Source organism: Haemorhous mexicanus, chromosome 9 (assembly GCF_027477595.1).
Source record: "Haemorhous mexicanus isolate bHaeMex1 chromosome 9, bHaeMex1.pri, whole genome shotgun sequence".
NCBI classification, from domain to species: domain Eukaryota; kingdom Metazoa; phylum Chordata; class Aves; order Passeriformes; family Fringillidae; genus Haemorhous; species Haemorhous mexicanus.
Genome location: NC_082349.1, coordinates 2,499,798 through 2,526,970, shown reverse-complemented (window position 1 = coordinate 2,526,970; position 27,173 = coordinate 2,499,798). Strand labels below are relative to the sequence as shown.

Here is a 27,173-nt window from a genome sequence, read left to right as displayed (position 1 = left end):
ATCTGAAAATGCCACTAGTGCTGTGCACTGGTGGAAATATGGCTATTAACAAGAATCCCTTTCAATGTTTGCTGCGTTTGTTTGCAATGATAACACATTTCACATAGTTAGAACCAGCCAGGTTTTCCAAGAGATTCCATGATCAGAAAACTCAGCTGTTCTCCTTGGGAGCTGATGGTTGATGAACAGTTATGAAATGCAGCCATAATTTATTGTGGATGTTCAAATTAGTTAAAAGGTGGTGTTATATATGGCTCAGTGTTTCATCAAGAGTGTCCTTATTTGACCCATTAAATGCACATTGAATAAAGACTGATATTTTCTGAGATATTGTAAAAATCCTTCCCTGATGTTGCTAGAATTTTCTTGCATTGTTTTTTGCTCTCAGAAATTACTGACATTTTCTCTTTGGAAAGAAGAAAAAAGTAAGAAAAATCTGAAATGAAGCTCCAAATTTGAAAGTAGCCATTGAAATTCTAGAGGCTTTACTCAACTTCCTTTCATTTTCTGAAAACACTGGAATTGTTTTTATTTAATTTTAAATATAACTCCCTGAATTTTTGACCAGTATCTCTGTGTGCCTGACTGGCACAGAGACAGAAAGAAAAAGGTGTCTGGCTAAAGGGAATTTGAAGAGTTTCAGGATTTAGCGCTGACAAACCTGGCTTTAAGTGGGAAAAAAAAAAAAAATCTCAATATCAGCAAGACTGAATCAAATTTGTGGCCTGAAGAATAAAGAAATCCAAATATCCAAATATACAAAAGGTTTCAGCCAGAGGAGCATAACCCAGGTTGCATGGCATGGCTGGAAATGGAGCTGGGCACTGGCTGCCTCTGCAGCATCAGGCTCAAGGCATTTCTGGCAATCACATCCAAGACCCTGAGATCCAGCTCTGAACTCAAACCTGTTATCACTAATGAGGATGGGAGTCATTTTGCAAGAGCTGTAATAAACATTTGTTCAAACAAAAAGGAAAGTGAGATTAGAAAACACGCAGTCTGTCATGGCATTAATGGAAAACCTATTTGTGCCTTCTATTTGGGAAAAATTATTGAAGAACAGTTCATCCATGTGAAAATATTAGCACTGTAATTCTGTCAAGGTCAGTGAGACCTAGAGGTTTGCTGAGAAATCACCTTCATTTCACCAGGTAAATAAAGAACTCGTTTTTCAAAGGAGCCTATTGAAGAAGGCACTCCATAGCAACAGTTAAATTATGAATACAGCACATATGTTCCATATCATATCATTTACAGCACACTTTAGCATAGACATAATGCTTAGTAACAAACTACAATACCATTCACAAAATGCATTTAAATAGCATAATTTAGTTCATTAAATCCAGTCATTTACAGTAAATCAAAATTATCACAGGAATTGAAGAGAGTACACAGTTGTTTGTTTGAATAGTTAAGCTAGGGAAGTCAATTCCTTTTTGAAGGTCAAGGACACAGTTGTTTCCATTTTCTGTTGTAAAAAAGATACAGCCTGTGTCATAAGATAATTTAGTGTCATCTGAATGTGATCAAGTCCTTTCCTCTTGCTTGTTCTGTATTATATAACTGGCATGCCTAAAATATATCTAAGTCAAGAAAATGCTTTATGTATAATGTTATCAAATTAGACTTCTTTTTCTTTTACGGACTGAGTGGATGTGATTCCAGGCTTTTAAAAGGATTTAGCCTTGCAAATCTGCAGCCTATTACTTGGAAGCAAAGATGTATGTTTTCCCCTAGTTCAGCCATCAATTGCTTGGCCTGTGGAAATATTATTATAAAAGAAAAGTGGATTTTTGGAGCCTTTTTAAGCGATACATTCTGGCTTTTGCCATCAGAGGTGCAGCGTGTGTCTGTGTGTGTGTGGTGCTGGCAAGGCAGTGGGTGCAGAAATGACTTTGCAGCACACACCAACTGCACAGGGATCTCAGGAGGAGTCACCAAATCCCCCTGGGAATTCCTGAGGTTTAAACCCTCCTACAGTTTCTTGGGCATCAAAGAGAGGAAGGTGAATTGAATTACTCCCCACATTTAAAAAGCGTGCTCCGTTTTTCACTCTGAATTTGCCAAGCATCTTCTTGCACCTCCCTGTCATCTTCCCTGATTGACATAGGTTGAAAAGGCCATGACAAAAGTTTTCCTGTCCTGGCAGAAACTTTTGGATTGTCATCAAGCCTTCCTACACTGCTCTGAATTTTGCTCAATAGAGTCCTTTACCCAAGACCATGCTTTTCTCTCCCTTTCTATAATTCCTGCCATCAGAATCGCTTCCAGGAAATGAGAGCCCTCTGCTAGGTCTTCTCTCCCTTGCAAAATTTTGTATGCGATGGAGATGCCTCTGTTGCATCCATGAGAATGAAATGCCAACTCTTTTCTGACCACCTGGAGGGGAAAATGAATAAGTTATGATTTCCCACCAATGGGCTATCCAAGCACCTGAAAGTGCTAATTAATTAAGCCTCGTGTCACCCTGGCAAAAGAGGGGGGTTTGTGTTGGGTGTTTTATTAATGATTCTACAGTCTGTGTATAACTAAATTAGTTTAGCCTTAACTGAGCTTTTTTGGGTGCTGATGGCTGCCTGGCTGGAGCAGCACAGAGGATGCTCTCCACTTCCAATCCCACATCATTTCAGAGCTGCTTTTTTCTCAGCCAGACTCCACGGGAGGGCTGGGAATTGGGCAGTAGCAGCTGTCCAGGAGGGAACAACACCTTAAACTGCCCCAAAATGTTTGCATGGAGCTCTCCCTGTTCCCGCTCGCATGGAATTCCGCGGGATGCCCTCGAAGCAGCAGCCGAGGGCTGACCCCAACTCGGTGGAGCTCTGGGAAACCCCCGGGGAGAGCCTGGGAACAGCGAGGCAAGCAGCCAGCTCCGGACGGGGAGGGACAATTAGAGCCCAAACAAGAATGAATTATGGTGCAAATTGCTTGTTGACACTGGCGCAAAACAAAAGAGAGAGAAGGAGAAAATGTTCTAAAGACAAATAACCTTCTCCATCTTGCCGGGCACAGGGGGAAATGCCGTGAGCAGGCACAAAGGACACAGATGGCAGCGTAAATCCTTTGTATCCCACACTGCCAGCACAGCTGTCCTGGGACCGCAAGGGAACCGACCTCTTACTGCTTACCCTGGGCACTGAGGAAGCACCAAGAGGGCTCACTAGAGTAAAAGTGCCAACGTTTGCAAAGGACAGAGCTGTGAGCCAAAGGCCAGTGCTGCAAAAATGTGTCTGGACACAGCTGGAACCTCCTCTCCTTGCCAGAGTCCTGGAGCACAGTGAGGACCAGCCTTGCCTGGAGCCTCCGGGGAGGAGGGGTGCACTGTGGAGTCACTGAGGATCTTTCCCAATTTTTTAGCTTTCCAGCCAACAGCTGGAAGGCCAGGCTGTTATCAAGTTCTTACAGGCTGGAAAACTAAGCTTCAGATTCCTGCAGAGGAGGAGGCCCCATCCCTGGAAGTGTCCAAGGCCAGGTTGGATGGGGATTGGAGCACCCTGGGTCAGTGGAAGGTGTCCCTGACCATGGCAGAGGGTGGAACAAAATGAGATTTAAGGTCCTTTCCAACCCAAACTATTCGGGGATCTGGAATTCTTTGAAACCAACTCAGTGGAGACAAGGAAGGAAATGAAGGCAGTGCAGGGATTTGTCGAGTTGATGTTTGTAAACGACTTTCAACACAGCAGGGCAGAGCTCACCTGGAAAGGTGCAAGACTTTTTCACATGCACAAAATCCATGCACACAACAGCAGGCTCCAGCTAGGAACAAGCACATACAAAAGGAGTTTCCAGTAGTTCCCACCTCCCTCTGCACAGATATCAGACACTAAAGTCCCTGGCACAGAAAGACACGTTCTGTGTTTTACCCTGGGCACCTCCTTCAGGAAAACATGGGATGTAACAGTTCAGGGGGAAAAAAAGTGTTAATCCAGGACTAATTTTAGCCCTGATTTTATTGCAAGAAAAGTTGGGTTGATTATAATCCCCTTTTCCTCCTCTGGAGTATTTCCTATACAGCATTTTTCTGAAACAGATTTAAATCCTTTCACAGAAAAAGGCAGGTTGTTCACTTATTTTACAGAAGTGGAAACTGAGGCACAAGGAGAAAACAGTTACTTGTTCCTGGTGAGCTGCAGCCCAGGGAAACTCCAGCTTGCAGGCTTCAGCTAACTGGTCTGGAAATTGCACAAAATCATTAACTCATCCTTGAAATTTTTTCATGATAGATTGTAACTATTCAGTCTGTCATCCCCAGAGCCTGCCTCTCACAGGAATTATGACTATGTACCTGAGGGCTGCCACTATGGAATAGCAGAGGGATACATCACATCTGCTGCCAGGCAATCCTTAATGTGGCTGTGTTTGAGTGCTGCCGGCTGTTATTGGGACTGCTACTTCCACTGCTCTTACTTGAACACTACAGTGTTAATTTGGCACCAAAACTGCATTTAAGGCTTCACAGTGGGACTGGAAAGCAGCGAGCTCAGGAGGAAAATTCCAGCCTCAATTTGAGGTAATTATAAATCTTTTCTCTCCCACTCAGACATTATATTAATGCTGCTGCATTGGACCAGAATTTTATCTTTCATTTCCACTTTGCTTCTTTGGATGGGCTTCAGCCAGGCTTTGAGAGGAGGGGGGTCAGAGCTGAGCACTGACAAAGAGCCTTATTCACAAACCACCAGCAGCCCCAGTGGCAACTTCTCCCAGCACCCCGGAAGCAGCTACGCCGTGACAGGAGAAACTTGGACATCAGACAAACTCCAGATCTCCCCTGCAGCAATTATTTCCTGATAACTCCATGTCTGACTTCCAGCACTGCACTGCCTCTGACATGGACTTGCAGACTCCTCCTGTTGAGCTCAGAGACCTTAGGCAGAAGCTATCACGAGCCATCTGCCAGCACAGCACCAGCTAAGGTGTTATTATTTATTAAAAAGACTTTGCTGCCTCCCAAAAAACTGTCTTTGATGGAGTTAAAGGACTCTGAGCCAACCTCACCAGTGTTTCTTGGTCTGGATCAGTGGGGATGTTGAGCTATGCTTGGGAGCTGGACATAAGGACTGCTGCCTGTGCCTGACACATTGGAATATTGCATCCCAGAGGGTTGGGAGGCTTTGGGAGCAAAGAACAGCTGGTGGATGCCCTTGCCCCTAGAGCCATGCCCCTACAGAGTCCCTGTCAGTGTCTCCATTACTGGGGACAGCTCAATCCCACCCTTCTGCATGTCCCTGGTGGGAAGCACCATTGTGGCCAAGGTAGTGGTGTGTGTTGCAAAGCCAACAATAATTTGTCACACCACACGGGGCTAAAGGAGTTCCAGCACAGGGGTGGTTTTCAGCAGCTGGAGAGAGAGTCCAGACCCATGAAGAGAGGTGACACCAGTGATGGTGAAATATTTCCAACGTGGAGATCAGCAGCAGAATAAGAAAAGGTCTCCTGGCCAAAGCAAGCCCATCCAAATCCCAGTCTGCTGCAAACACCACCCCCTTCTCCTTGGAAAAGCAGGGACACCTACCCTGGGTGGGGTATGTACAGCTCAGAGCTTTCAGCAACAGCTCAAGCTCCCCACATCCTTACAGTGAGGGCAAACCTCACTGCCATGGTGATTCAAGACACCAAAGTCAGGCTCCTGCTTTTAATTTCTCTCTGGTGGTGTTTCACTTCCTCCCCATTGCTCAGATGGAAACCCTGGAGCAGCTGGAGGGGGGAGCAGATGGGAGGTGAGGAGCCAAAGCAACGTGGGCACCACCCTGGTGGTGTCCCCACCAAAACGTGGGGACAAGGTGGCCATGGGTGGCACAGGCAGCCCTGCTTGAGCAGGCACAGAGCTCTCTGCTCCCAGCCTGTCACAAATCAGCACCCAAACAAATGTCTCATGCAGCAATAAACCTGTTGAAGGCAAAAATGAGCTGCACAGCAAGGTTGTGCTTTGGGAATGTCTCCACCACGGCAAGAGGAGCTGCTGTAGCCAGTGATTAGGTTTATATTACAATGTGGCTTTTAAGGCTCACTGTGCTGAATAAAAATTTAGGCAATTAGTGCTCTTATTTCTTAGGAAGAACTGCTTGCTATCGTATATTAATACAGCTTTTGCTCAATTAAAATTGTTCTCAGTCAGCAAAAACAATTTCTGCACTGTAATGAAATAATGAAATAATTATATGCAAGGGAGGACTTCTGATCTTTTTAATTATTCTATTCTTCATTTTTAAAAGGGCTATTTCAAAACGCACTCTTATAATTGATTGCTATAAATCAGTCAGGAGCATTCTAAGGATCATAAATATTCTAACTTTTAAAAGACAAAGAAATGCTAAATATTCAATGAAATCCTTCAATATTCAGAAAATTTAATCTAGGGTAAAAGGATAGACTGCTCTTTTGAAAATAAAAAGTAAATTTGTTGTCCTGTGAAAAATGAAATATCTTGAATGTCAGTAACAGAAATGGAATTAACAAGAGATCTTTTTATTGTTTTTTAAGGTCATTAGGCTGTGAATTCTATAATTATGGAAATTGTCAGTCCAGTTCTGTGCAGTGTTTGCTCCCATCCATAAGGTATTGGAATGTTCAATCAGTCTCTCTCGTGGGAAAGTTAGGTCATAACTGTAAGTGTACCAGCAAAATTGAATTAAGCAAAGAGATTTCATTAGTATTTATAGCCAGAAGGCATCTGTAAAAGTACAGGGCAAAGAAGTTATGTGGAAGTCAAAGGAGAAAAAAAAATGGGTTTCTGGTGACAAAGGCGAATCTGAAAGAGATATAAGTGTATAATGAATAAGAGCTATTGAGCGCTGCTCCAAGGAGGGAGTTGCAAAGATGTCAAATATTGATTTTCTTGTGTATGCCTTTGGACTACATATGTAATTGTTTGGATTTGCTGTCTTCATGATACAACAATATTTGTTGTTGAAGGTTAAAAAGCAGAGTGTGAAACAACCCAAAAAAGTCTGAAACGTGTTGGAGAATTATAATAATTCCAGCAGGAGGGCTGCAGGAGCAGAATGTGGACTTCAGAGCAAATAAACACTTTTATGACAGGCAGTTGTGTATTGGAGGTGTCTCTCCTGGAGCTGCAGAAACACACACTGGGTGCAGGGCCATCGAACCATATTGCATTTATTGATTGAAAATATACCATTGGCTTCTAATGAGTCTCTCCCAGTTTTTATACCGTGGAAATATTCTGAGATCAGGTTTATATGTGCAGGGCGCTTGTACAGACAAATGTTGTGTGTGCTTTTGTACAGACAAATGTGACCCTCAGTTGTGAGTTGTTTGTTGAGGAATGCCAGTGCCTCTCTGGGCTGTACTGCAGAGCTGAGAATGTGTTTTCTGATGCTGATTAACATCTCAATGCAATCAACCTCTTGAAATGCTTTCGTCCTGAAGAAACAAGTGCACAAATCACCTTCAGAATTAGTCTCCTTTCTAATAGTGCTGACATGGAAATTCTTGGTATTTCTGCACAAGAGGGATTTGTGACTGCTTGGAGTGACATTTTCCACATGGGATCCTTATGCTGGCATGCCAGCAATCAAATCTTCACTGGCAACTTTGTGCCTGATTCCAGAGGCATGTGGATTTCAACAGAAGAGAGATCCTGGAGAACTAAAAGCAAAGGGTGTCCCTGGAAAGTTGGAGACAACCCAAAAATCAGAGCCCACCTAAATTATTCAGTCTCATTTTAGGTGATCAAGTTGGGAGGTGGGGTCTTTATTTTCAGGATCTAACAGAGGCTGACAATCAGCTTATAACAAAGAATTCCCAGCGAGGAGCAGCTTGGAAAAAGCCCAAATCCCAGCTGTAAACAAGAGTAGGAATGGAATCAAACTCCCAGTGAACCATGGCCATGATGAATTTGGTGTCACAGCTCCCTTTGCTCTCCGTGGGGCTGCAAGTTCATCCTCACCTGCAAAGAGAAACTCCTCAGGGACCCAGGGAAATTTGCAGTGCTCCTTAACTTGTCTAAACATGCAGCTCTCTCAGGGGTAAAAATCACATCTGTTCCTAGTCCAGGGGTGTGACTTGCTGGTTCCTTCCTCGTTCTGTCCTGCTCAGGGTACCAAGGCACCTCATCTTTCACCCAAGTCCCTTCTGCAGAGCCCTCCTCAGTCACAGCAGCAACTCTGCATGCTGGAGGTGTAGGGGGATCAGGAATTCAACTTCCTTTTGTGCAGTAAGGAAAGAAATCTGGAATATTTTGCCCTGACTCTCTCAGCTGGAGCACTTTTACTCTGGTCCTCATGTGGTGTAATTCTATTTATTCCATTACCCACAGCCATCAGTGAGATGGGATTTCAGCACAGAGAGCTGAAGTGATTTTCCCAAGGTTTTCCTACAAAAAACCAGGAATTGGTGTCAACAACTCTGATATCCAAACCTATACAAACTTCTCCAGACTATCCTATTGAGTATTTCCCTAAATTCAACAAATCATCCATAAGAACTCATCTTGAGGACATCCCTTTCCTCCCTAGGAAACACTAATCAAAACTAAATGTGGATTTGTTAATCTTAGGTGAAAATACTTTCTAATAAGGCACGTTTGTTCCATGAAAATAACATTTCCAAACCTGCTAAACTGGGAAACTGCTTGATTTTTCAAACACCTCCAAGAGTGGAGGGCAGGACTTCCACTTCTCAAACCCATGCCATCCCTTCTCCAACCCCAAATCCTGCTGCCTGTTCTGCCAAGGAGTGAAGGGGCTGGAAGTTTTTGGAGCCCTGCTGTCAGAGTACAATGTTGCCTAAGCAAGCATTAAGAGATTATGGTAATAATAGGTGTGCTTACTGCAAATAAAAGGTTTCATTAATCAAGCCATATCGAGATAAACCTGTCAGTGGACAGAGGAAACTAGAAATCAAACGCTGTGAAAGTTCTGACAGATTGTTAAATAGAAACCCTTTAAAACTGAATTTAATTTACTGTGATATTACAGATATTTATGCATCAATAGGCAAGTGCAGATTGAGTTCGGAGGTCAGCTCTGGTGCTTGAAAAATAAACGCACGGAATGAAACAGAAGGTGACAGTTACCTTTGTCAGAAATTACAGTTTATTAAACTAAATATGAAGCTCTCTCATCTGGTTTGTGTTAAGCACCAAGGCATGGGGCTGGGGGGTAATTTACTGCAGTACATTGGTGAGGAGATAATTATGGAAACACTCCTCCCTTTTTGTCAAAGTTGGCTTTATAAACTTTAACAGAAGAAACCAGGAACAAACATTGCAGCATAGAAGCACAGTCAGGTACCAAAGGGCAGCGAGCACAAAGACCTTTCAGCAAGATTATTCACGAGTTATGCCATTAAAATGCTGCTCTCCTGTCAGGCAGTGGGATTTTATACTTCTATATTAGCATTTATTTAATTAATTTCTCCTGTTGAATTTTTTTCTAAGTTCTCCATTTTCAGATTCGTACCTTCCTCAGAATCAGGACACTCCTCTTCCTTCCCCCTTCTTCCTCAGCTTCAGGAAATCAGATGAGCAATGAGAAAGAAACACAAATTTAAGGAGATTTCTGTCCAGGTAATTCTGGCAGCGAGTTGCACAAAGTTGTTTTTGAAGGGAGGTGCCATTCCCCTGGTCAGGAGCTGCAGCTCAGCCTGTTCCATGTCATTCTCTGAAGGAATAAAGATTGGTCACTGCAATGTCAGGGGCAGATAGAAAATAAAACATCATTCCTGTTCCTAGCAATATCAAATCCCATACATACAATCTTTCCACCACTGGATCCATATCTAACATTAATATTTAACTTAAACACAACAGTTACATTGCTTACGTGGTTTTATTTCAGATGACTGAAATTTGAAGGGAAAATTTGGACCTAATAGTGCTCCAGCTGAGCCAACACCAAGGACAGAAAGAAGTCCTTGAATAAAAGCAGTCCTAAGTGAAAATAAGTATGTCAGTGCTATATGAGATGAACATATTTATCTGCCAGACTTATGTGAGATCATATCTAAATGCATGGCTCCAAAACATATAAGTATATTACATTTCACACACGTAAGAAACATGTAAATCATGCAGGACATGCTAGCTATAGCTATGCTGGACATATGTCCTTCCCAGAATGACAGCCTGAAAAATCCTTACCAACTCAGGGAAAAACTCCTGCAAGTAAGTACTGCAAGGGAAGCAATGCCATGAGTGAAGGGGTTCAGGATCCAGCACAGCTTTTTGAGAAAATGCCCTTTTTTGCATGCAGAAGGAGTGCAGGACTGGGCTGTTAGTTATTAGAAGCCAAATTAATTAATTAATAAAAGCAAAAGCAGCAGGATAGTGTGACAAGTCTCAGCCATGAGCCTCCTCTGGCCATCCTCTCTCCATGAGCAGTGTTTGTTAAACACCCACCAGCCCTGTTTCCAGCCTGAAGTCACTCAGGAGCTGCCTTTGCTGCAGCTTCAGTACAGGAATGACCATTGCTCCAGGTTGAGGTTCACTAAGAAATGAAAATAAAATGATAAAATCTATCAGGAGAAAGGCAGGAAGGAAGATATTTCATATATATGAAGGTGAAAATTTACCTTACAAATTTGAAGAAGACCTATGTGGAAAATGAAGCTCTAGTTCAGCCTTAGAATATTGTTAACCTGAAGCACATGTTTAAGTCTCATTAATTTACATGGTTTAAATGCTATGCACCTTTAGGCACTGGAAGGGGCTCTAAAGTCTCCCTGGAGCCTTCCCTTCTCCAGGTGAGCACCCCCAGCTCTCCCAGCCTGGCTCCAGAGCAGAGGATCTCCAGCCCTGCAGCAGCTCCGTGGCCTCCTCTGGACTTTATCCTGCAGCTCCACATCCTGATGGGACCCAGAGCTGGAGGTGGGGTCTCACCACAGAGGAGTAGAGGGGACAACCACCTTTGTCACAGGAACCATGAGAATGAGCCCTGAGCAATGATCTCATCTGGGTTTTAAGGAGGAAAGCCACAAACTGGAAAGGTTTAAATAAAGCCAAGGAGCCCTCTTATAACCATGGTGTGCAAGCCCTGAATGATCTGTGAGTATCACAGAGCCATTTTCACCAGGAAAAACGCAAGGAGCAGCAAAAAAACAAGTAAAGAGGAGCCACAATGGGTGTGAGTTTCCTGTCTGTGGCCAAGGGCTGGGGCAGAGATCACTGCCCACCTTCAGAACCTGCTCCAAGCCCTGTGGCCACATCCTGACCTCCTGCACCAGGAGCAGCCAGTCCCAGACTGGGCACAAGCCCAGCCCTGGGAAGGATTAAGATTTTTATCCCCAAGCAATACTCACTGCTCCTTAGCAGAGAGCCCAGACAGCCCTCCACCTTTTATTTATTTAGATGAGTTTACAAAGCAATTAAGACATTTTGGCAAATGCTGAGGTGCAGATTTCCTCCCTTATGATAGATCATTCCTGGCTTTTTTTCCCCTGTTTCCTTCTGGACAGATAAATGTTTTGTGGTCCCACAGACATATTTTCTCTCTGCCCAGTTGCTCAGAATCCATTTAAAAATGCCTGTTGAACTCTTCTATCACAGAATACTTTAACAAGAGTCCCTAAATAACCTTTATTTACAGACTGCAAATACTGCCTGACCAGCTCAACATGTTTCATCACTTCCTCAGCTGGAATTCCTCTTGGAAAATTTTCTTACCTGAGCAAAAGGAGAAAATCCAACAAAAAATAGTAATATTGATATGTTTTAGGGAATAAATACTTATTCTTCACATCCTCCACTTTTAATTGGAAATACCACCCTTTAATGATTTTGGTCAAAGTTAAAATCCTCCCTGGTTTTATCTGTCCTGTCCTAGATAGGAGCTGAGTTGCCAACATGTGCTCTCAACATGGAAGTGCTGGAAAAGCTCATCCAGAAGCTTCTGAAATCAGTAGGGTTTTACAACATGCCCTGGAAGGCATTAAAAAACTTTAATAAAATGTTTAATAACATACCTCTAATAAGGTGAAGGATCTAAATGGAATTTGCAGAAAGACCCTGATGAATGTAGCTGATAAAGCTTCATGGGGGAAGGAATCTGCAGCTCTCCTAGAAGTGTGTTGCCCCCAGAAAATTAGAAATATATATTTTTTTGGTTTTAAGAAATAGATTTTGTTGGGGGGGGGGGGAATAAAGCAGGATTTTTTTCCTTCTACAGCTGGCACTTCTGTTTCCAAGATGTTTGTGGAGGTCACCAAGTTTTCATAGAAAAAATATGATCATTTAATTCTGTGTTTGAAGATGGAGGAGGAAAATGTTGGACTGGCAGGTCAGGATGGCCCTTTGGTGACTCCCCATGCTCTGCCCTAAGCCAGGACTTGCAGGGCCTGAGCAATGCATATTTTCTTTCCCAAAAACAACCAAGAAGTCCCCTAGAATGTGTTACAGCACTCTCCAGATAAGGAGCTACCTGGTTTAGCAGGTGAAGAGGTGCTTGGGGAGTTTTTGATAGAGAGATTATGGACCTGATTACATTAATACCTAACATGGGTTTTAACCTGCATTTTGGGTAAAATTCACCGTTCTGCAGAAGGCCCATAAAAGGCCTGTGCACCACTTACGCTCCACCAAGGCCCCATTTGGATGGTGCACGTGGAGCTGGGGTGATGCATGGGCCCCGTGCCTCGGGATGGGCCCATCCCTGACCCATCAATAATATTCCACGACTTGGGGAAAAATATTAGCAGAGTAATTTTATTAACAACAGCCATAACTCACCGCTTGTCTTGGCACGCTTAATAAAGGGAATCGAGGGTGCTGTACACGAGCCAGAGGGGCGGCTCGCAGAACTATCCTGCTAAAAACAAACAAACAAAGCCCTGGGAAGCAGGAGAGCACGTGGAGGGGGAGCTGGCTCCCACCAGTGTCCTGGCTGTGCTGAGGAATGCAATGAAATCAGCTGGTGGATCTCACGGGGTGGGGAATCTCACGGGGGTGGCTGTGAGTTAACTGCTGCCAGGAGCGCTGGGGCAGCCCATGGAGAGCTCCCGGTTTTCAGCAAAGGGATTTCCTCCCAGCCCTGGAAATCCTCTTAGCGTCTTCATTTGCATCTGGCTGGCCAGGGGAATAACTGAGAAAACAACCCTGCTGTGTCTCCCTCACACCTCCTGCCTACCTGCCAAGTCAAAACTCGCCGGGACAGTGGTGTGAAAGGAGCTGCCACTGCTGCCTCGCTGTGGGTCCTCATTCTGAGTCGTGTCCCTTCTTTTCGTGTTGCATCCCCCTCTCTGAAGGCATGTCCCCATATTTGCTGCCACACCGGCACCACTTGCACCATCCATTCGGGCCACACTGACATGAAGGAAAAAATACTTTGTCGTGTTGGTTTATTCAGATAAATAGGGGCATTTTCACATCAAATTCCCTCATTTTCACTCAAAATCTTCTCTCCTGAGCCTATCCAGAGTGCCCTTTCCATCCATAAATGGAGGAATCCCCAGGTTTTGAAGGAGCAAGGGTGGTCTAAGCACATCCCTTCCCAGAGCAGCCATTCCCTGGGGATGAGCTGGGGGTGTCCGTGTCTCACCCCGATATTGCTGCGGTGCATGGAGCAGGGCTGGGGGCTGCCCTGTGCCTCCCCCTCCAGCCCTGGTCTGGGTCACCCCTTCCCACCCATCCCTTCCCTCCACTAACTCCAATCAATCAAATTTAAAGGAATTTTTTTGCCAGTGAATTTTGCTCCTTTGTATTTATTACAGCTCACAGTACAGGAGCCTCCTCCAGGGGCAGGGATGTGCCAGGGTGTTTAGGGGATGGGTTTTAGCCATTTTTTTGGAGATGGCTGGGGATGTGAGCAGGGCCCTTCCAGAAATCAGCACTGCTGGATGCCAGGGCTGCGTGGGACTGCAGAGTGGGTGCAGGTGCTTGCGGCCAAAACCGGGGATAAATATCCATTTGTTTAGAGTGGGGATTTGCAAAATGAGAATCTGAAGAACAAACGAATTTTGATTGAACGAGTGCCAAATGTTTGGGTGTTTTTTGTTTTTTGTTTTTCAAATCAGGTCTCAGCTAACTTTGCAGCCCTCTTGCCCAAAAGGCGGCAGAGCTCCTCTGCTCACACAGCCTCATTTGCCTAATAATAATTCTGTATTTTAACTTATTTGATTATTTTTGCTCTCTCCTTGCTTTGTAAAGCACCCAAATCTCTAACCTGTACCAGGCTGCACTCTTCTGACCCTTTTGATTTTATCTGTAGATCCCAAGAGGATACCTTGGGACATCTGAGTGCTGCTGCCTGTTTTTGCCAGCTCCCCGGGATGTTTTCCTGCCTGTATCCAAGCCGGGGATGTCTCCCTGCGAGCCGAGCCGAGCCAGCACTGCCGGGTGCCCCTCCACCTGCACCCTGCCAGCTCCCAGGGGAGGGGAGGCGCAGAGGAGGCAATGACCAGCACCAGGACGCGCCTTCAGGAAAACGAGCCCCAAATTGAAGGCGATTCGCGGTTCTGCACCAGCACGGCGTTTGGCTGGTGTGTAGATCCGGAGCAGGGAGAGGCTCCGGGTGCAGCCGCAGGGGCGGCGGGGGGATGGACTCGGTGCGGGGCTGAGCCGCTCCCGGCCCCGACGGTGGCGGCTGCCCGGGGGGAGCATGTGCGGCTCATAAATGTGAACCGCACCTACACGCGCATCCCCCCGAGGGGCCGGGGGGGGGTCCGTGCCTCCCCCGCCCGCCCGCGGTCCCCTGGGGCCGGGCGGCGAGCGGGACCGGTCCCGCGGGGCAACCCCGGCACCTCGGCCCCGCTCGGAGGGGCGGGGGAGGGGGGGGGGGGGCGTGTGTGGATTTGGGGTGTCTCCCAAAGGGGAAAAGGCTGCAGGACGTGGAAAACCCGCACCTGGTGAAAGCCAGGCTCAGCGGGAAAAGCAGCGCGCAAACAGCGCGGGGACACGCGGGCCAGCCGGGAGAGGCGCAGGATCCGCGGGGCGCGGCCCCCGTCCCTCCGGCAGCGCCGAGGGTGCGAGGGGGGATCCCATAAGTTGCCTTCCCTGCGCGGCCGCGCACCTCGCGCGGGGGAAAGTCCCGCGGCCGCGGAGCGCCGGCCGCCCCCAGCTTGGGTTTCCCTAAAGGGGATCTGGGGCTAAATAATGGATCGATCTAAAATTAACCGGAGGAATGGAAATGCTCTAAAAATAAGCCAGCAGCTGCCGTGGTCGCAGCCCCCCGCTCCCGTGGGGAAGGGGGAGAGGGGCCGGCCGGAGGAGGGGGCGCGGGCAGAGCCGGACGGGCTGCGCGGGGCTGCGCGGAGCGATGGCCGCTGCTCTGCGCGGGCGCGGGGCCGCTCCGCACCTCGGCGCGGACGGAGCCCCCCCCCCCAAACTCCGCCGCCCGCCTCGCCGCCGGCACACCTGCGGGTTTTAATTTTTCTTTGTATTTCTCTATGTTCAATTCTTCTTATTTCTGCATGGAATCTCCGAAAGCCTTTGGGGAAGCGGCGGGTCGCTCCCCCGGCAGCAGCGGCCCGGGGCGGGGAGCGACCCCGGGGGCTGCGGAGCGTGTGCGGGAGCCGCGGCCGCGGAGCTGCGGGGCAGCGCCGGGCACAGAGCCGGCCCCGGGCCGCTGCGAGCCCCACCGCGCACACACACGCGCACACACACAGACACACACACACGCACTCACACTCGCACACACCTCCTCCTCTTTCCTCCTTTTTGATCCACGCAGCGATCCCATATCCTCCCGGCTTGTCTCTTTTATTCTTTTGTACTGAGGCGCGTTGTCCTGGCCAGCAGTGTGAACGGGGGCTTTGTAAAACGGGACAGATAAAAATGAGCAACATCATATTGTTTGACAGAATGATCCAAAATGATAAAATGCCTTCTCCGGAGGGGGTGAAAATGGTGAATTCCTAAAAAACAAGAGCGTCGCTTCTCTCCTCAGCCTCCCTGCGCTGCTCGCTGTAGCCTAAAGGGATCTGCCGCCTGCACCAGCCCGGATCACGTCCAGCCACTCTTTTCATTGGGAAGTCTCTTTTTAAAAGCCTTCATTTATTTATTTTTAAATAAATAAAGAAGGGGGGAAGCGGCTTCGGCTCGGGACCCCCCGTTCTCCTCGCGGCGAATGAAAAGCGCAGTTTTCGAGAGAAAGGCTCGTTTTGATTAAATCTGACATGCTGCTGATAACTCCATGCTAATGTGAAATAATTAACATAATAGCCATAATTAAAAGCACGCTAACAATGCCATAAATTTATCACACAATTTTACTAGCTTTCTGCCCCTAACTGCTCTCTCATCGTTAATTAAACGTGTTGCCTTTTACAGAATGGATGTTTATACATTTCCAATACAAATAAATCCGAAACCGTTTTGGAAACATGACCAATTTCGTTTTACACTGAGGTCTGCCGGGTTTACGAGCGATTTATTACGATTTAAAAAAAAAAAGAAAAGAAAAAGGAAAAAAGGATAGAAAGAAAAAGAAAAAAAAAAAAAAAGAAACCAAACACGTGCAAATAGAGGCCTAAGAATAGAGGGGGGAAATTATATATATTTAATTATCTACATCTTTAGCGAAAAGCCCTGCCGAAGGGGGTTCCAGGCCCCGCCGCTCGCCCCATTTCAGCCCCGACCCCGGTCCTAGCGGTCGGGGGATGTCTGCGTGTCCCTGTCGTGTCCCCTCCCTTGGATGTGTTTATTTTACAGGGATTTCTCACCCGCAGCCCCTTTCCTGCGAGCCCTTTTACCCCCGCACGTTCGTACCGAACGACAATGCTGGTTTAATCCAGGTCAGGTCAACGATTTATATAACTCATTAGTGAAAGTAATAGGCTTAAGGAGCTGAAAGGGGACACCTTTGGTTTCTCCTTCCTTTAAAACGATTACAGAAGCAGAAATTGCCCCAGCCCTGTCTTTCCTCCACAATCCCCCCCACCCCCGAGGCTCAGCCTCCGGATTTATTTTTAACTCGCTTCGCAGCCCAGGATCTTGCTTTCCCATATTAGAATCAAATTGAGTTGTAATTAATTTCTCCCTCTCTATCATAACTTATTCCATCCTCCCTTTTCCCGTTGCGCTGCCGTGTCTCTATTTGACTCCGTATCGATCCGGACGATACAGTTTGTTTTTCTCCTGTTGCTAAATCTATCTGTCTATATGGGCGCCCACTTTCTATTTCTGGCCGTGTCATTATTGTGGGTTTCCACCTCCACGGGAGCTGCTTTAATTGTTTTATCGCTTTGCAGGACGCAGCTCCTGCTCCCGCTCACCTCCAGCCCTTGAACTTCCATGGGTTCGGGGGCTCCCGGCTTATTTGGGGGAAACTTTCCTGATTTTTTACAAAGCTTTTCTCCGCCCTGGTGGGCTCCTGAATACTTTCCAAAGGGATGGGCTTCGAAATGCTGCCCTAAACTTCAGCAGGTGAAGGCCTGGGAGCCGCAGCAGCGCCCGCGGACGGGCGCGGAGAGGCGCGGAGCGGGGCGGCCCCGCTCAGCCGGCAGCCGTGATTGAACACGGGATTAGCACAATAGAGCCCTAATCGAGGGGAAACGTTTCTTTTCACGCTAAGCACCGTAATTAATAATACGAATCAATTAATTTGACTTTTATTGTGCCGAAGAAAAGCGCAACAAATGGAACAGGGGGCTGCGGAGTTGGGGTTTTTCCTCCTTTTTCCCTGGGAGAGCCTTTGCGGCGCGCCGGGTGACACACAAGGCGAGCGCGTGTGCGAGCGTGTGTCTCTGTGACTCCGCGTGTGACAGCGGGCGGTGCGCGGGTGCGGAGGTCACGGGCCGCGGAGATCCTGTGGGAGACGCTCAAGAACGGAGAGCGGGCCGAAAGCAGCTCCGCGCCCCGCGGGAAGGTTCTCCCCACCCTCCCCCCCGGCACCGGGCCCTGCAGAAGCTCTGCGAGGGGCCGGGACAGCGACCCTTCCGAGCCCCGGTGGGTTTGGGACAAGGACGGGAATGGCTTTCCCTAAACCAGCGCAGCTCCTAGGAAATCGTTGACTCCTGGGTTATTTCCCTAATTTAATTGTATTTACCGAAAGCGGACAACACGTGCGGGAAGCACCAGAGCGAAGGGCTCGGCGGGACGGGTTAAAAAGCCAAACCCCGAGAGTCACCCGCGGCCGAGGGCCCGGGCGGGGGGTTCCGCACCGGGGCACGGGTGGGCAGCCGGGCCCCCTCCCGCCCCGCCGGGCGCCTTTCCCCGGGCCGGGGCTTACCTGGGGCCGCGGCAATACGGTCCTCACATTCACACACACTCCCTCATTTCCTACTTTTTCATATGCTAAAGCCCGAAATGATTAAGTCGTTAACACCTCTGAAAAGGAAAAAAGAAAAAAGAAAAAAAAAAAAAGAGAGAAAAAAAAGTAACCGGCGAAAAGGTTCTTTATTTATAGTTTCCCTTTGTTATTTTACGTCTTTTTTATTTCTCCCTGCAACTAACCTAATAGATTAATCAATAGCTATTCTCCGGTCTTCCGTTTCCAGCTGGTGCTGCTGCCGCTGGAAAAAAATAATTAAAAAAAAAAAAAAAAAAAAGAAAGAAACCGACGGAAAAGTGGTTTCAAAGCCCAAACTTGGTGCTTTTAAGCGCTCCTGCGGCGGCGCATCCGCTGAGCCTGCGCTGCCGAGCGCCCTGGGAGCGGCGGCTCCGGGCCCTGCGCACCGGGAGCGGCAGCGGCGAGCCCCGGTGCGGCAGCATTTCCGCGGGGGCCGGACGGTGCCGGTGCCGTCGGGCCCCGTCGGGGCGGGCAGAGCGGAGCCGCCGCGGGTCTTTGTTGACAGTCCATGAAACAACTCGAGTTTTGCATGACTTCACAGCGGGGCGCCTGACGTCAGGCGGTCACGTGGAGCCGCCTCCGAGTATATCTTTAACGGGAAAGTAATCTATCAGGCAGTCGGGACCGCCGCGCTGCCAAAGTGGCGAGCGAGGCCCCGCGACCCCCGGCCTCCTGCCCCCGCCCCGCCCGGCCGCCGGCAGCTCCGTCCCCTCCCTCCGCCGAGGGGGGGAAAAAACAGCGGCCAAAAAAAAGCCAGACGAGAGAAGGAAAGAGGGAAGAGGAAAGGAAAAAAAAAAAGCCAAGCCGGCGCGGAGGGCAGCGGAGCGGTGCGCGGCGCGGCCGCGGAGCGGAGCGGTGGAGCGGCGGCGGCCCGCGGAGCGGCCCCATGCGCGGCGCCCTCGGGCGCGCATCGCGGCGGGCGGGATCCGGCGGCGCCGCCTGAGCCCCGATGCCCGGCGGCGGGAGGTGACCGGGCGGCCAGGGCAGCCCCGCGGACGGGAGAGCAGCGGGCGCGGCCGCCCCATGCCCCGCGGGGACGGCGCCGCGGGGCGCAGCCGGGCCGCTCGGGTGTAGCCCCCGGGGCCGGTCGGAGGAGCGGCGGGAGCGGGGCGCGGGGGGAGCCCGGTGCGGGCGGGAGGCCCCGCCGCCGCCGCGCCCCGTCCGCCGAGCGGGGATGACCCTGTCGGGAGGCGGCAGCGCCAGCGACATGTCCGGCCCCGCCGTCCCGGCGGCCGAGGATGTGGATATCGACGTGGTGGGCGAGGGCGACGACGGGCCGGGCAAGGACAGCGAGGGCGAGGCCGGCAGCCCCGCCGCCCTGCCGCGCCTGCCGCTGGACGAGGCGGCGGAGCTGGCGCTGCCAGCGGAGGCGGGCGCGGAGAGCGGCAGCAGCGGCAGCGGGAGCCCGGCCGGGACGGCCCCCGGCGGCGCGGCCGAGGGCGGCAAGGGGGGCGGCGAGGAGGGGGCGAGCGGCGGCGGCGGCGCCGGGGCAGCGGGGCAGAGCAAGCCCAAGAGCAGCCTGGTGAAGCCGCCCTACTCGTACATCGCCCTCATCACCATGGCCATCCTGCAGAGCCCGCAGAAGAAGCTGACGCTCAGCGGCATCTGCGAGTTCATCAGCAACCGCTTCCCCTACTACCGGGAGAAGTTCCCCGCCTGGCAGAACAGCATCCGCCACAACCTCTCCCTCAACGACTGCTTCGTCAAGATCCCCCGGGAGCCCGGCAACCCGGGCAAGGGCAACTACTGGACGCTGGACCCGCAGTCCGAGGACATGTTCGACAACGGCAGCTTCCTCCGCCGCAGGAAGCGCTTCAAGCGGCACCAGCAGGAGCACCTGCGGGACCAGACGGCGCTGATGATGCAGGGCTTCGGCGCCTACGGCCTGGCCGGACCCTACGGCCGCCCCTACGGGCTGCACCCCGGCGCCTACACGCACCCCGCGGCGGCCGCGGCCGCTCTGCAGTACCCCTACATCCCCCCGGTGGGGCCCATGCTGCCGCCCGCCGTGCCGCTGCTGCCGTCCAGCGAGCTCAGCCGCAAAGCCTTCAACTCCCAGCTCAGCCCCAGCCTGCAGCTGCAGCTCAACAGCCTGGGCGCCGCCGGCTCCATCGTCAAGTCGGAGCCCAGCAGCCGCCCGTCCTTCAGCATCGAGAACATCATCGGCGTCCCTGCCGCCAGCTCGGCCGCCAGCGCACAGACTTTCCTGCGGCCGCCGGTCACGGTGCAGTCGGCCCTCATGGCCCACCAGCCGCTGGCGCTGGCCAGGACCACTGCGGCCATCGCCCCCATCCTCAGCGTGCCTACCAACATCATCGCGGGGCAGTTCCTGCAGCCCGCGGCCCCCGCCGCCGCCGTGCAGGCCAAGTGGCCGGCGCAGTAGCCCCGGGCGGCAGCCCCGGGCAGCGCCCCGGGGAGCTCCGGCCGCCCCCTCGGGGCTCCGCGGCCGCCCGGACCCGGAGCAGCAGCGGGCACCGGCCGCCGCCACCGCCGCTTGTACATATTTGTATCAAAAATCACTGACGTTGCTTTCGGGGTTTTTATTTTTCTAAAGAGGCGAAAATGACGGTCGCGATTAGGAGCTGCGAACTTTCACTTTTTTTGAAGGTTCCGGCGCTCCGAGCGGTTTTATCCGAAATAAACGAACAAACGAGGAAAAAAAAATGTATAAAAAAGAAATAAGCGGGGGAAATTTTAAATATTAAACGAACGAACAGAAAAAAAAAAAGAGAATTTTGGAGAGAAAAAAAAGGAGGAAAAACGCTGTCATTCTATTATAGAAGTCTGTTTATATATGAATGAATATATGTATTCTAAATGTTATTCCCTTCGTGTTGTACACAACTTTGTAAATAAATTTTTAAAATGCTCTGCCCGTCTCTGTGTGAGCGGTGTCTTTGTGACCCCTGCCCGCAGGACGGGCTGCGAGGCCGCGGAGGCTGGAGGCGCGCTCGGGGCGCGGCCGCGGAGCGCCGGTTCTCCGGTGCCTCGGGGCTTTGGGTTCCGCCGGTGGCGGAGCGGGCGGGTTTCCCGCGGTCCTTCCACTCGGTTCGGGATGCGCCGTGCGCGGCCGCGTAGCGACAGTGTCCGGCCCTGCTCGTTCGCGGAGCGACCGCGGCGGCGTGGCCGCCATCACCCCGATTCCTTCCAAATCCGACCTTCCCCTGCAGATCCGAGACTCCCGCGAGCGCGGCGTGATGTTTCCCTAAATATATTAATTTTTCTCGGCCTGAATTCAACACTACATCCCGGCGCTGCGGCATTCCCGGCCGGAATAGGTATGCTTTGGGTCTGCGGTCGGGGCTAATTAGAAGCTAAATTATTTTAAATAAAACACGTTGGGTCGATTTAATCAATGTTTACTATTTATTTTAGAGGGAAAAAAAAAAATATATATATATATTCAGGCTGTGGCCGTGCGGTGTCCGAACGCGGATCTTTCGTTTAGATCAGAGAAATAATCAGGGTTAAAGCAGCGGTTCTTCCCCCGGGAAAGGATCGGCCTTTCCCAGTTAATTCCCAATAACTCAGCTTAAATGGCAGCTGTTAAAATTAAAAATAATATACATACATACATATATGTGTGTATATATATATATATATATATACACGTATTTTAGGGACTAAAATAAGGAGACAGTTAAAATCAAAATTAAAAAAGGAATTAATATGTAGCCTTCTAATATTTAAAGCAGCGCGTCGGGGGGTTGTGCCTGCTGAGATCTCGGTGTCTCCTGTGCACTGACAGTGTTTGGTGCTTTATTATCTCCCTCTTACAAAGTTGAATTTTGTCACCTTGGAAAAGCGTCGTGGATTTCGCTTTTCCGCTCAAATAATTCGTTGTCTTTGTTAGGAAAATCGGCGGCATAAAATGCAGGCGGGATGCGGGATGCGGCAGGCTCGGCTGCGGGAGGAGCTGTACCAGGCGCTTATTTCCCCTCCAACAACCCTCTGGCAGCCGTGGATTTAAAATAAATATATAAATAAAAGTGTCCTTGCTTTCCTGGTAAGCAGTAAATATTATTTCTTCCTAAGTAAATATTTATACCTCTGCATACATAGACTAAAATAAACCGAGCAGCCCCGGTGATGAGATCGTTTGAACTTTATAAATAAGGACTCGCTAATCATCTGCCGGGGACAGGGAGAACCTGCAGGGAGCGGGGACACGCGGGGCCCTCCGCGGGCACCCACGGCCCCGCGGAACCCCGCGGAGCGGAATGTGGCGGTGCGTGGCGGTGTCGGAGGAACGAGTTGTTTCACAGTTGTGTCTGGCTAATCGGTTTTACACAAACAGCAAATGGTGGGTGATTCGTGCGATCGAGGGGGTTTCTATATTTAGCCGATCCCCTGGGAAAAAAGAAAGGAGCCTCTGCCCGGAGTCGCTGCGAGGCTCAAGAAGCTGCTGATCCAGGGCTTCCAGAGGACACCGGATAACAGGGGCTCATTCCATTCCCCAGCCTTTGTTACTTATAAAATTACTCGCTCATATTTCCCCACATAGCAGCAATGCCTCGGCTCGGCATCTGCGCGCCGGCGGCAGCGGCACCGGCAACTTTCCTGCCCGCTGCCTCCCTCCGGGAACCGCTTCTCCCTCCGTAACCTCCGGCCTCTCTTTCTCTCCCCGGCTTTCCCCTCCATCGCCGAGGACAGCGGCCCGCAGGAGAAGCCTTTCCCGGGGAAACGGCGGCGGCGGCTCCCGGGGCCGGGCTGCACCGGGAAGGCTCGGGGCTCGGGAAGAACCCCGGGATGAGCCCCCCATCCGACCGCCGCCTCCCCGCGGGAGCCGCCGGCAGCCCACAGCCGCGGTGCCGTGAGCGGCAGCAGGGCCGTGCCCGCAGCTGGGGGCTCCCGGTGGCGGCGGGGCTGCAGTGACGCACCGGGGCCTGCGGGGGGCGCGGCAGCTCCCGCTGCACCCGCGGGGAACGGGCGCGCCCCCCCGGGGCCGGGAGCACCCCCGGGACCGGGAGCATCCCCGCAGCACCCGGATCCGGGAACACCCCCGGAGCATCCGCGGGGACCGGGATCACCCTCACGGCCCGCGGGGTCGGGAGTACCTCCGGGGTCGGGATCACTCCCGGGACCGGGAGCACCCTCGGAGCCGGGAACACCCCCGGGGGCTGGAACAACCCCGGGGCTGGGAGTCATCGGGGAATCCGGGAGCAATTCGGGGGCTCGGGAGCACTCCCGGCGCCCGCAGCCACCCGGGACGGCACCGACCCGGGCGCGCTCTTGCAGCGGGCGGCACGATGGGGCGTCCCGGCCGGTCCCGAGAGCTACCGGCAGGGATTGGAGTAGGGAGTGTCAAAACTCGGTTCCCAAATAGGGGAGGGTTTGCAGCTGGGACGGGAGCGGCTTTCCCGGCTCCCAGCGGAGTGGGCGCAGCCCCTACAGCCGGACCGGGAGCGGGGTGCGGGGGAGAACCGGGAGCAGCGTATCCCGGCGAAGTTCCCTCAGCCACGGGCCACAGCCAGACAACAGAAACTCCTTCCCTTGTTCTTTCCCTTGTTTTCCCTTCCACAAACTTGTCCGCCGCATATGGCAAAACTTGACACGGCCGGTGACAGATGCCCATTAGTATAAGTCGTGTCACGTCGGTCCCTGGGGTGTGTTGGAAGTAACTAGATCCTAAACACCGGGAAAATGACCCTCCCGCAGCCCCGAGAGTTTACCCAGAACCACCACCCCCTGCACCCTCCCCGACCCCGCTCCTTATTTATTCCAATTACGGCCCCGCCGCTCCGTCCGCCGGGGGAAGGGATTTATAATAGGATCTGCCGATAGGATCCGGCCCTAATCCTCTAAACCATCACGCTGGTTGAGAAAGGGACGAGATGGGGCTCATCAGGGCCATTTCCTCGGCTGATGCGGGGCTCCCGGGGAACCCTCTCGTTTTCGCTGCTCGGCCGCGGGTGTTGCGCCCCCCTTTCCCCCCTCTCCGCGCTACCGGCCCCCAACGCCGTCTATTTATAGCATCACTGGTCTCTCCGGGGCACCGAGCGGGGCTGAAAGTTTCGGGCTAATGGGTGTTGAAAGGCTGCGGCGAGCGTTGGAAAAGGCAGGAAAAGACCTTTTGCTGTTATTTATTAACGTGTGCTTATCGCGCGTGTGTTTTTATCTCAGTAAGCAGCCCCAGCTTTCGGGGTATCCCCCCCGCCTGCCCCCAGCCCAGCCGAGTCCCGGGTGGCCGCAGCAGTGTCCCCGCAGGAGGCAGCGATCGGAGACCCCGCTCCGGAGCTGCGGGAGGGCACAACTGAGGCCGGGTTTACCGCAGGGGACAGCGCCGGGAGCGCTCCGGGCGGCCGGGGAGCGATGTCCATCACAGACCTTTCCTTCTCGGTCTGTCGCACCGAGAGGTGGCCGGAGGAAATCATCCACCGGCTACATCAACCCGCTTTGGGACACGGGCAGCGTTTGAGGACGGCTCCGGCTTCCTCGGGGGTTACGGGCTCGGGTCGGCACCGGCGGTACCGGGGGATTCACCCCGCCAAGCACTGCCCGAGCCGGCCCGGGCTCCGTGTCCTGGGCCGGATACAAAGGAAGGAGCGCCAACATTTGGCTTTGGGATGAGGCACCCCTCATCCTTCGCGGGGCCCTCGGGGGTGTCCCACTCGGGGAGAGAGACAGCAAGGATTGCCTTAGGGGAATTGGGGATTTCCCCCTACCCGTGTGGGTGCGGGTCAGGGGGCAGATCCCGGGGGATGGGGGAATTCGATGGGGGACCACGGGCAGTTTCTTTTATCTCCTTCGTGTCGGAGGTGCGCGCTCGGGGCCTGTCCCCGCCTGCTCCACGGAGGCGGAAAAACAGGCTGGCCATTCCCGGGGGCATTTAATTGGTGTTAAAAGGCAGAGAGTGAAGAATCACAGCGAGCTCCGCTCGCAAGTTACTCTGCCCATCCACGCGGCTGCGGACAGTCCGGGCATCCCCCGGGGCGGCGACTGATGCGCTTCAACCTCCGCCCGCAGCCGGGAGCGTCCGTGTCATCCATCCCCGCAGCCTCCCTCGCCACCGCCGCGCCTCCTCCCCGAGCCGCACCCGGGCAAACACCCGCCATACAGTTTTCTTGAGAGGCAACTCTTCAATTCCTGGGGTTTTTATTGAATTACGTGTTACCAGTCCTAAAACATTAAGCGTTATGTACTTAAAAGATACAGAGCATAGGTATTACATCCACAGGAAGTATTTTAGTCAGTGAATGTTCAATGTAGCAGGTAGAGATGAACTTAGCACGTCTTCCAGACTGAACTGGGAACAGACTCTTCAGCCATAAAATGCACTTAACAGTCTATTTAATAGTGGCGAGGTCCTTGAAAATGCAATATCCATGCTAATCTTGCCTTTTTCTAAATCAGAAATGAAAAATAGGTCAGGAAGGTAGAACCTTCCCCTTCCATTTAAAATATGACATTTAATCTATTTAAATAACTAAGTAAACTTTATTAATCCGGGATTTGGTAAGCAAGCTGAGGAAGCGGGAACCGCGCGACTTTATTAAGACGGCAAAATGTGAGAGGGAGCGTCCTTCAACTCCAGGTGCGATAAAATCCCTAAAATCCCGGTTTTCTTGAGCTTCAGCGAAAAGGGAAAAACCGAGACACACGAAAACCGCCCGACCCTTCCTGTTCAGGAAAGGATGGAAGGAAAGGTCCTGCTCTGCTTTACCGAGGATTCGGAGCATCCCTCGGGCTGGAATCCCCGGGTCGGACGAGGGAAACTCCGTGTAGCCCAGCGCCTAGAAAATGAGAAAACCCCAAACTCTCAGTAATTTGTAATTACATTATTAACAGCCAATATTTAATGGGGAAAAATAAAAACAAATCCATCTCCCTTCGGGCTCAGGTAGTGGTTTCTGACAGGTTTACTCCTGGTTTTGCTCGGCAAAGGAGAATGCGGGAGAGCCGAGGCTGCTGAGGGCTCAGAGCGGGGCTCGCAGCGCGCTCCGTGCCCGCTACATCCCGGGCGATGTCCCGGGGTCGGGATAATCTGGGAATCTGCAGATTGGGAATGTGCAATTGCAAATGCCTCCAGAGTTTGTTCCCCAGCTCGCTCCGGTACCGCGGCTCCGCTCACAAACGAAATTCTGTATGAGCTGGAACTTTTTATGGCCGCAGGCTCTTCACCCCCGCCCGCCCTAGCAATGACTTTCTCATTATTTTGGCCGCATTTCACCCCAAATTTGTGAATTTTTGCCTTGCCACCGCTCGGCTGCCATCAAACCATAGAGTCGGGGTGGAAGAGAGGAGGCAGCGGAGCTCCGAAGCCTCCCGAGAACGCCAAGGGTTAAGAAAAGCCGTTTATCTGCTCATTATCGGCTTCTCCTTACTCCTGAGCACCAAAGCGCGCTCGTCTCCTACCCCGCCGTATCAATGTGTCCTGAATGCCTTTTCCAGTCATTGATCTGGTCAAAGTCACCGCAGAAACACAAGTGACAGAGACTCAATTGCAGGCGACGCGCCCGATGCGAGTATTTAGAAAGCATTCAATAAAAACGCTTTCCCGGGGAGTGAATGATTTCACCTTGCAACAAAGAGCGCTCGGCTAATTGAAATAATGCACTTGAATGTGCGGCCGTGGGCTCCTGCTCGCTTATCCCAGCTCCAGCAGAGAATTAGCAATAATCTCCAAGGAAAAATCCAAAACCTCCTCTTTTAAAAAACATTTATTTATTCTTTTTTTTTTTTTTTTTTTTTTTTTTTTTTGTAATAGTCCACAGGCACCGAGCGTGGACTCTGAGTTATCAGCACTCCTCGGCCTTGCTCTTTGGGGAATTCCGGGCATGGAAAATCCTGGAGGGGAGAGTAAAAAGAGAGGAGAGAGGTACTGAAATAGGAATCTGCCCTGGCGATCCTCCCCCGGGCTTAGGCTGGGAATTCACTTATTTCAGTGCCATAGAGCAGCTCCAGCCGCTGTGCGTTCAGGAGGTGTAACTCTAAATTAGTTCGTAATTGATGAATTTGTAGGATTATCTTTATTTTACAGACTTGTCA

General features: G+C 51.2%; 1 protein-coding gene and 1 long non-coding RNA gene across 2 annotated transcripts; one reads left to right on the top strand and one right to left on the bottom strand.

Annotated features, from left to right (window-relative positions):
* Positions 1-17,493: 17,493 nt before the first annotated feature.
* LOC132330773 (uncharacterized) lies at positions 17,494-18,635 on the bottom strand. The gene is made up of 3 exons (XR_009487425.1): positions 18,350-18,635; positions 18,126-18,223; positions 17,494-17,702 (listed from the first exon to the last, which is right to left on the bottom strand). It is a non-coding gene; the product is annotated as an uncharacterized LOC132330773 (long non-coding RNA).
* A 691-nt stretch (positions 18,636-19,326) lies between these two features.
* FOXD3 (forkhead box D3) lies at positions 19,327-21,060 on the top strand. Its single transcript, XM_059853625.1, has one exon. The coding sequence runs from the start codon at positions 19,360-19,362 to the stop codon at positions 20,566-20,568; it is 1,209 nt and encodes a 402-aa protein (XP_059709608.1). The 5' UTR covers positions 19,327-19,359; the 3' UTR covers positions 20,569-21,060.
* Positions 21,061-27,173: the final 6,113 nt, after the last annotated feature.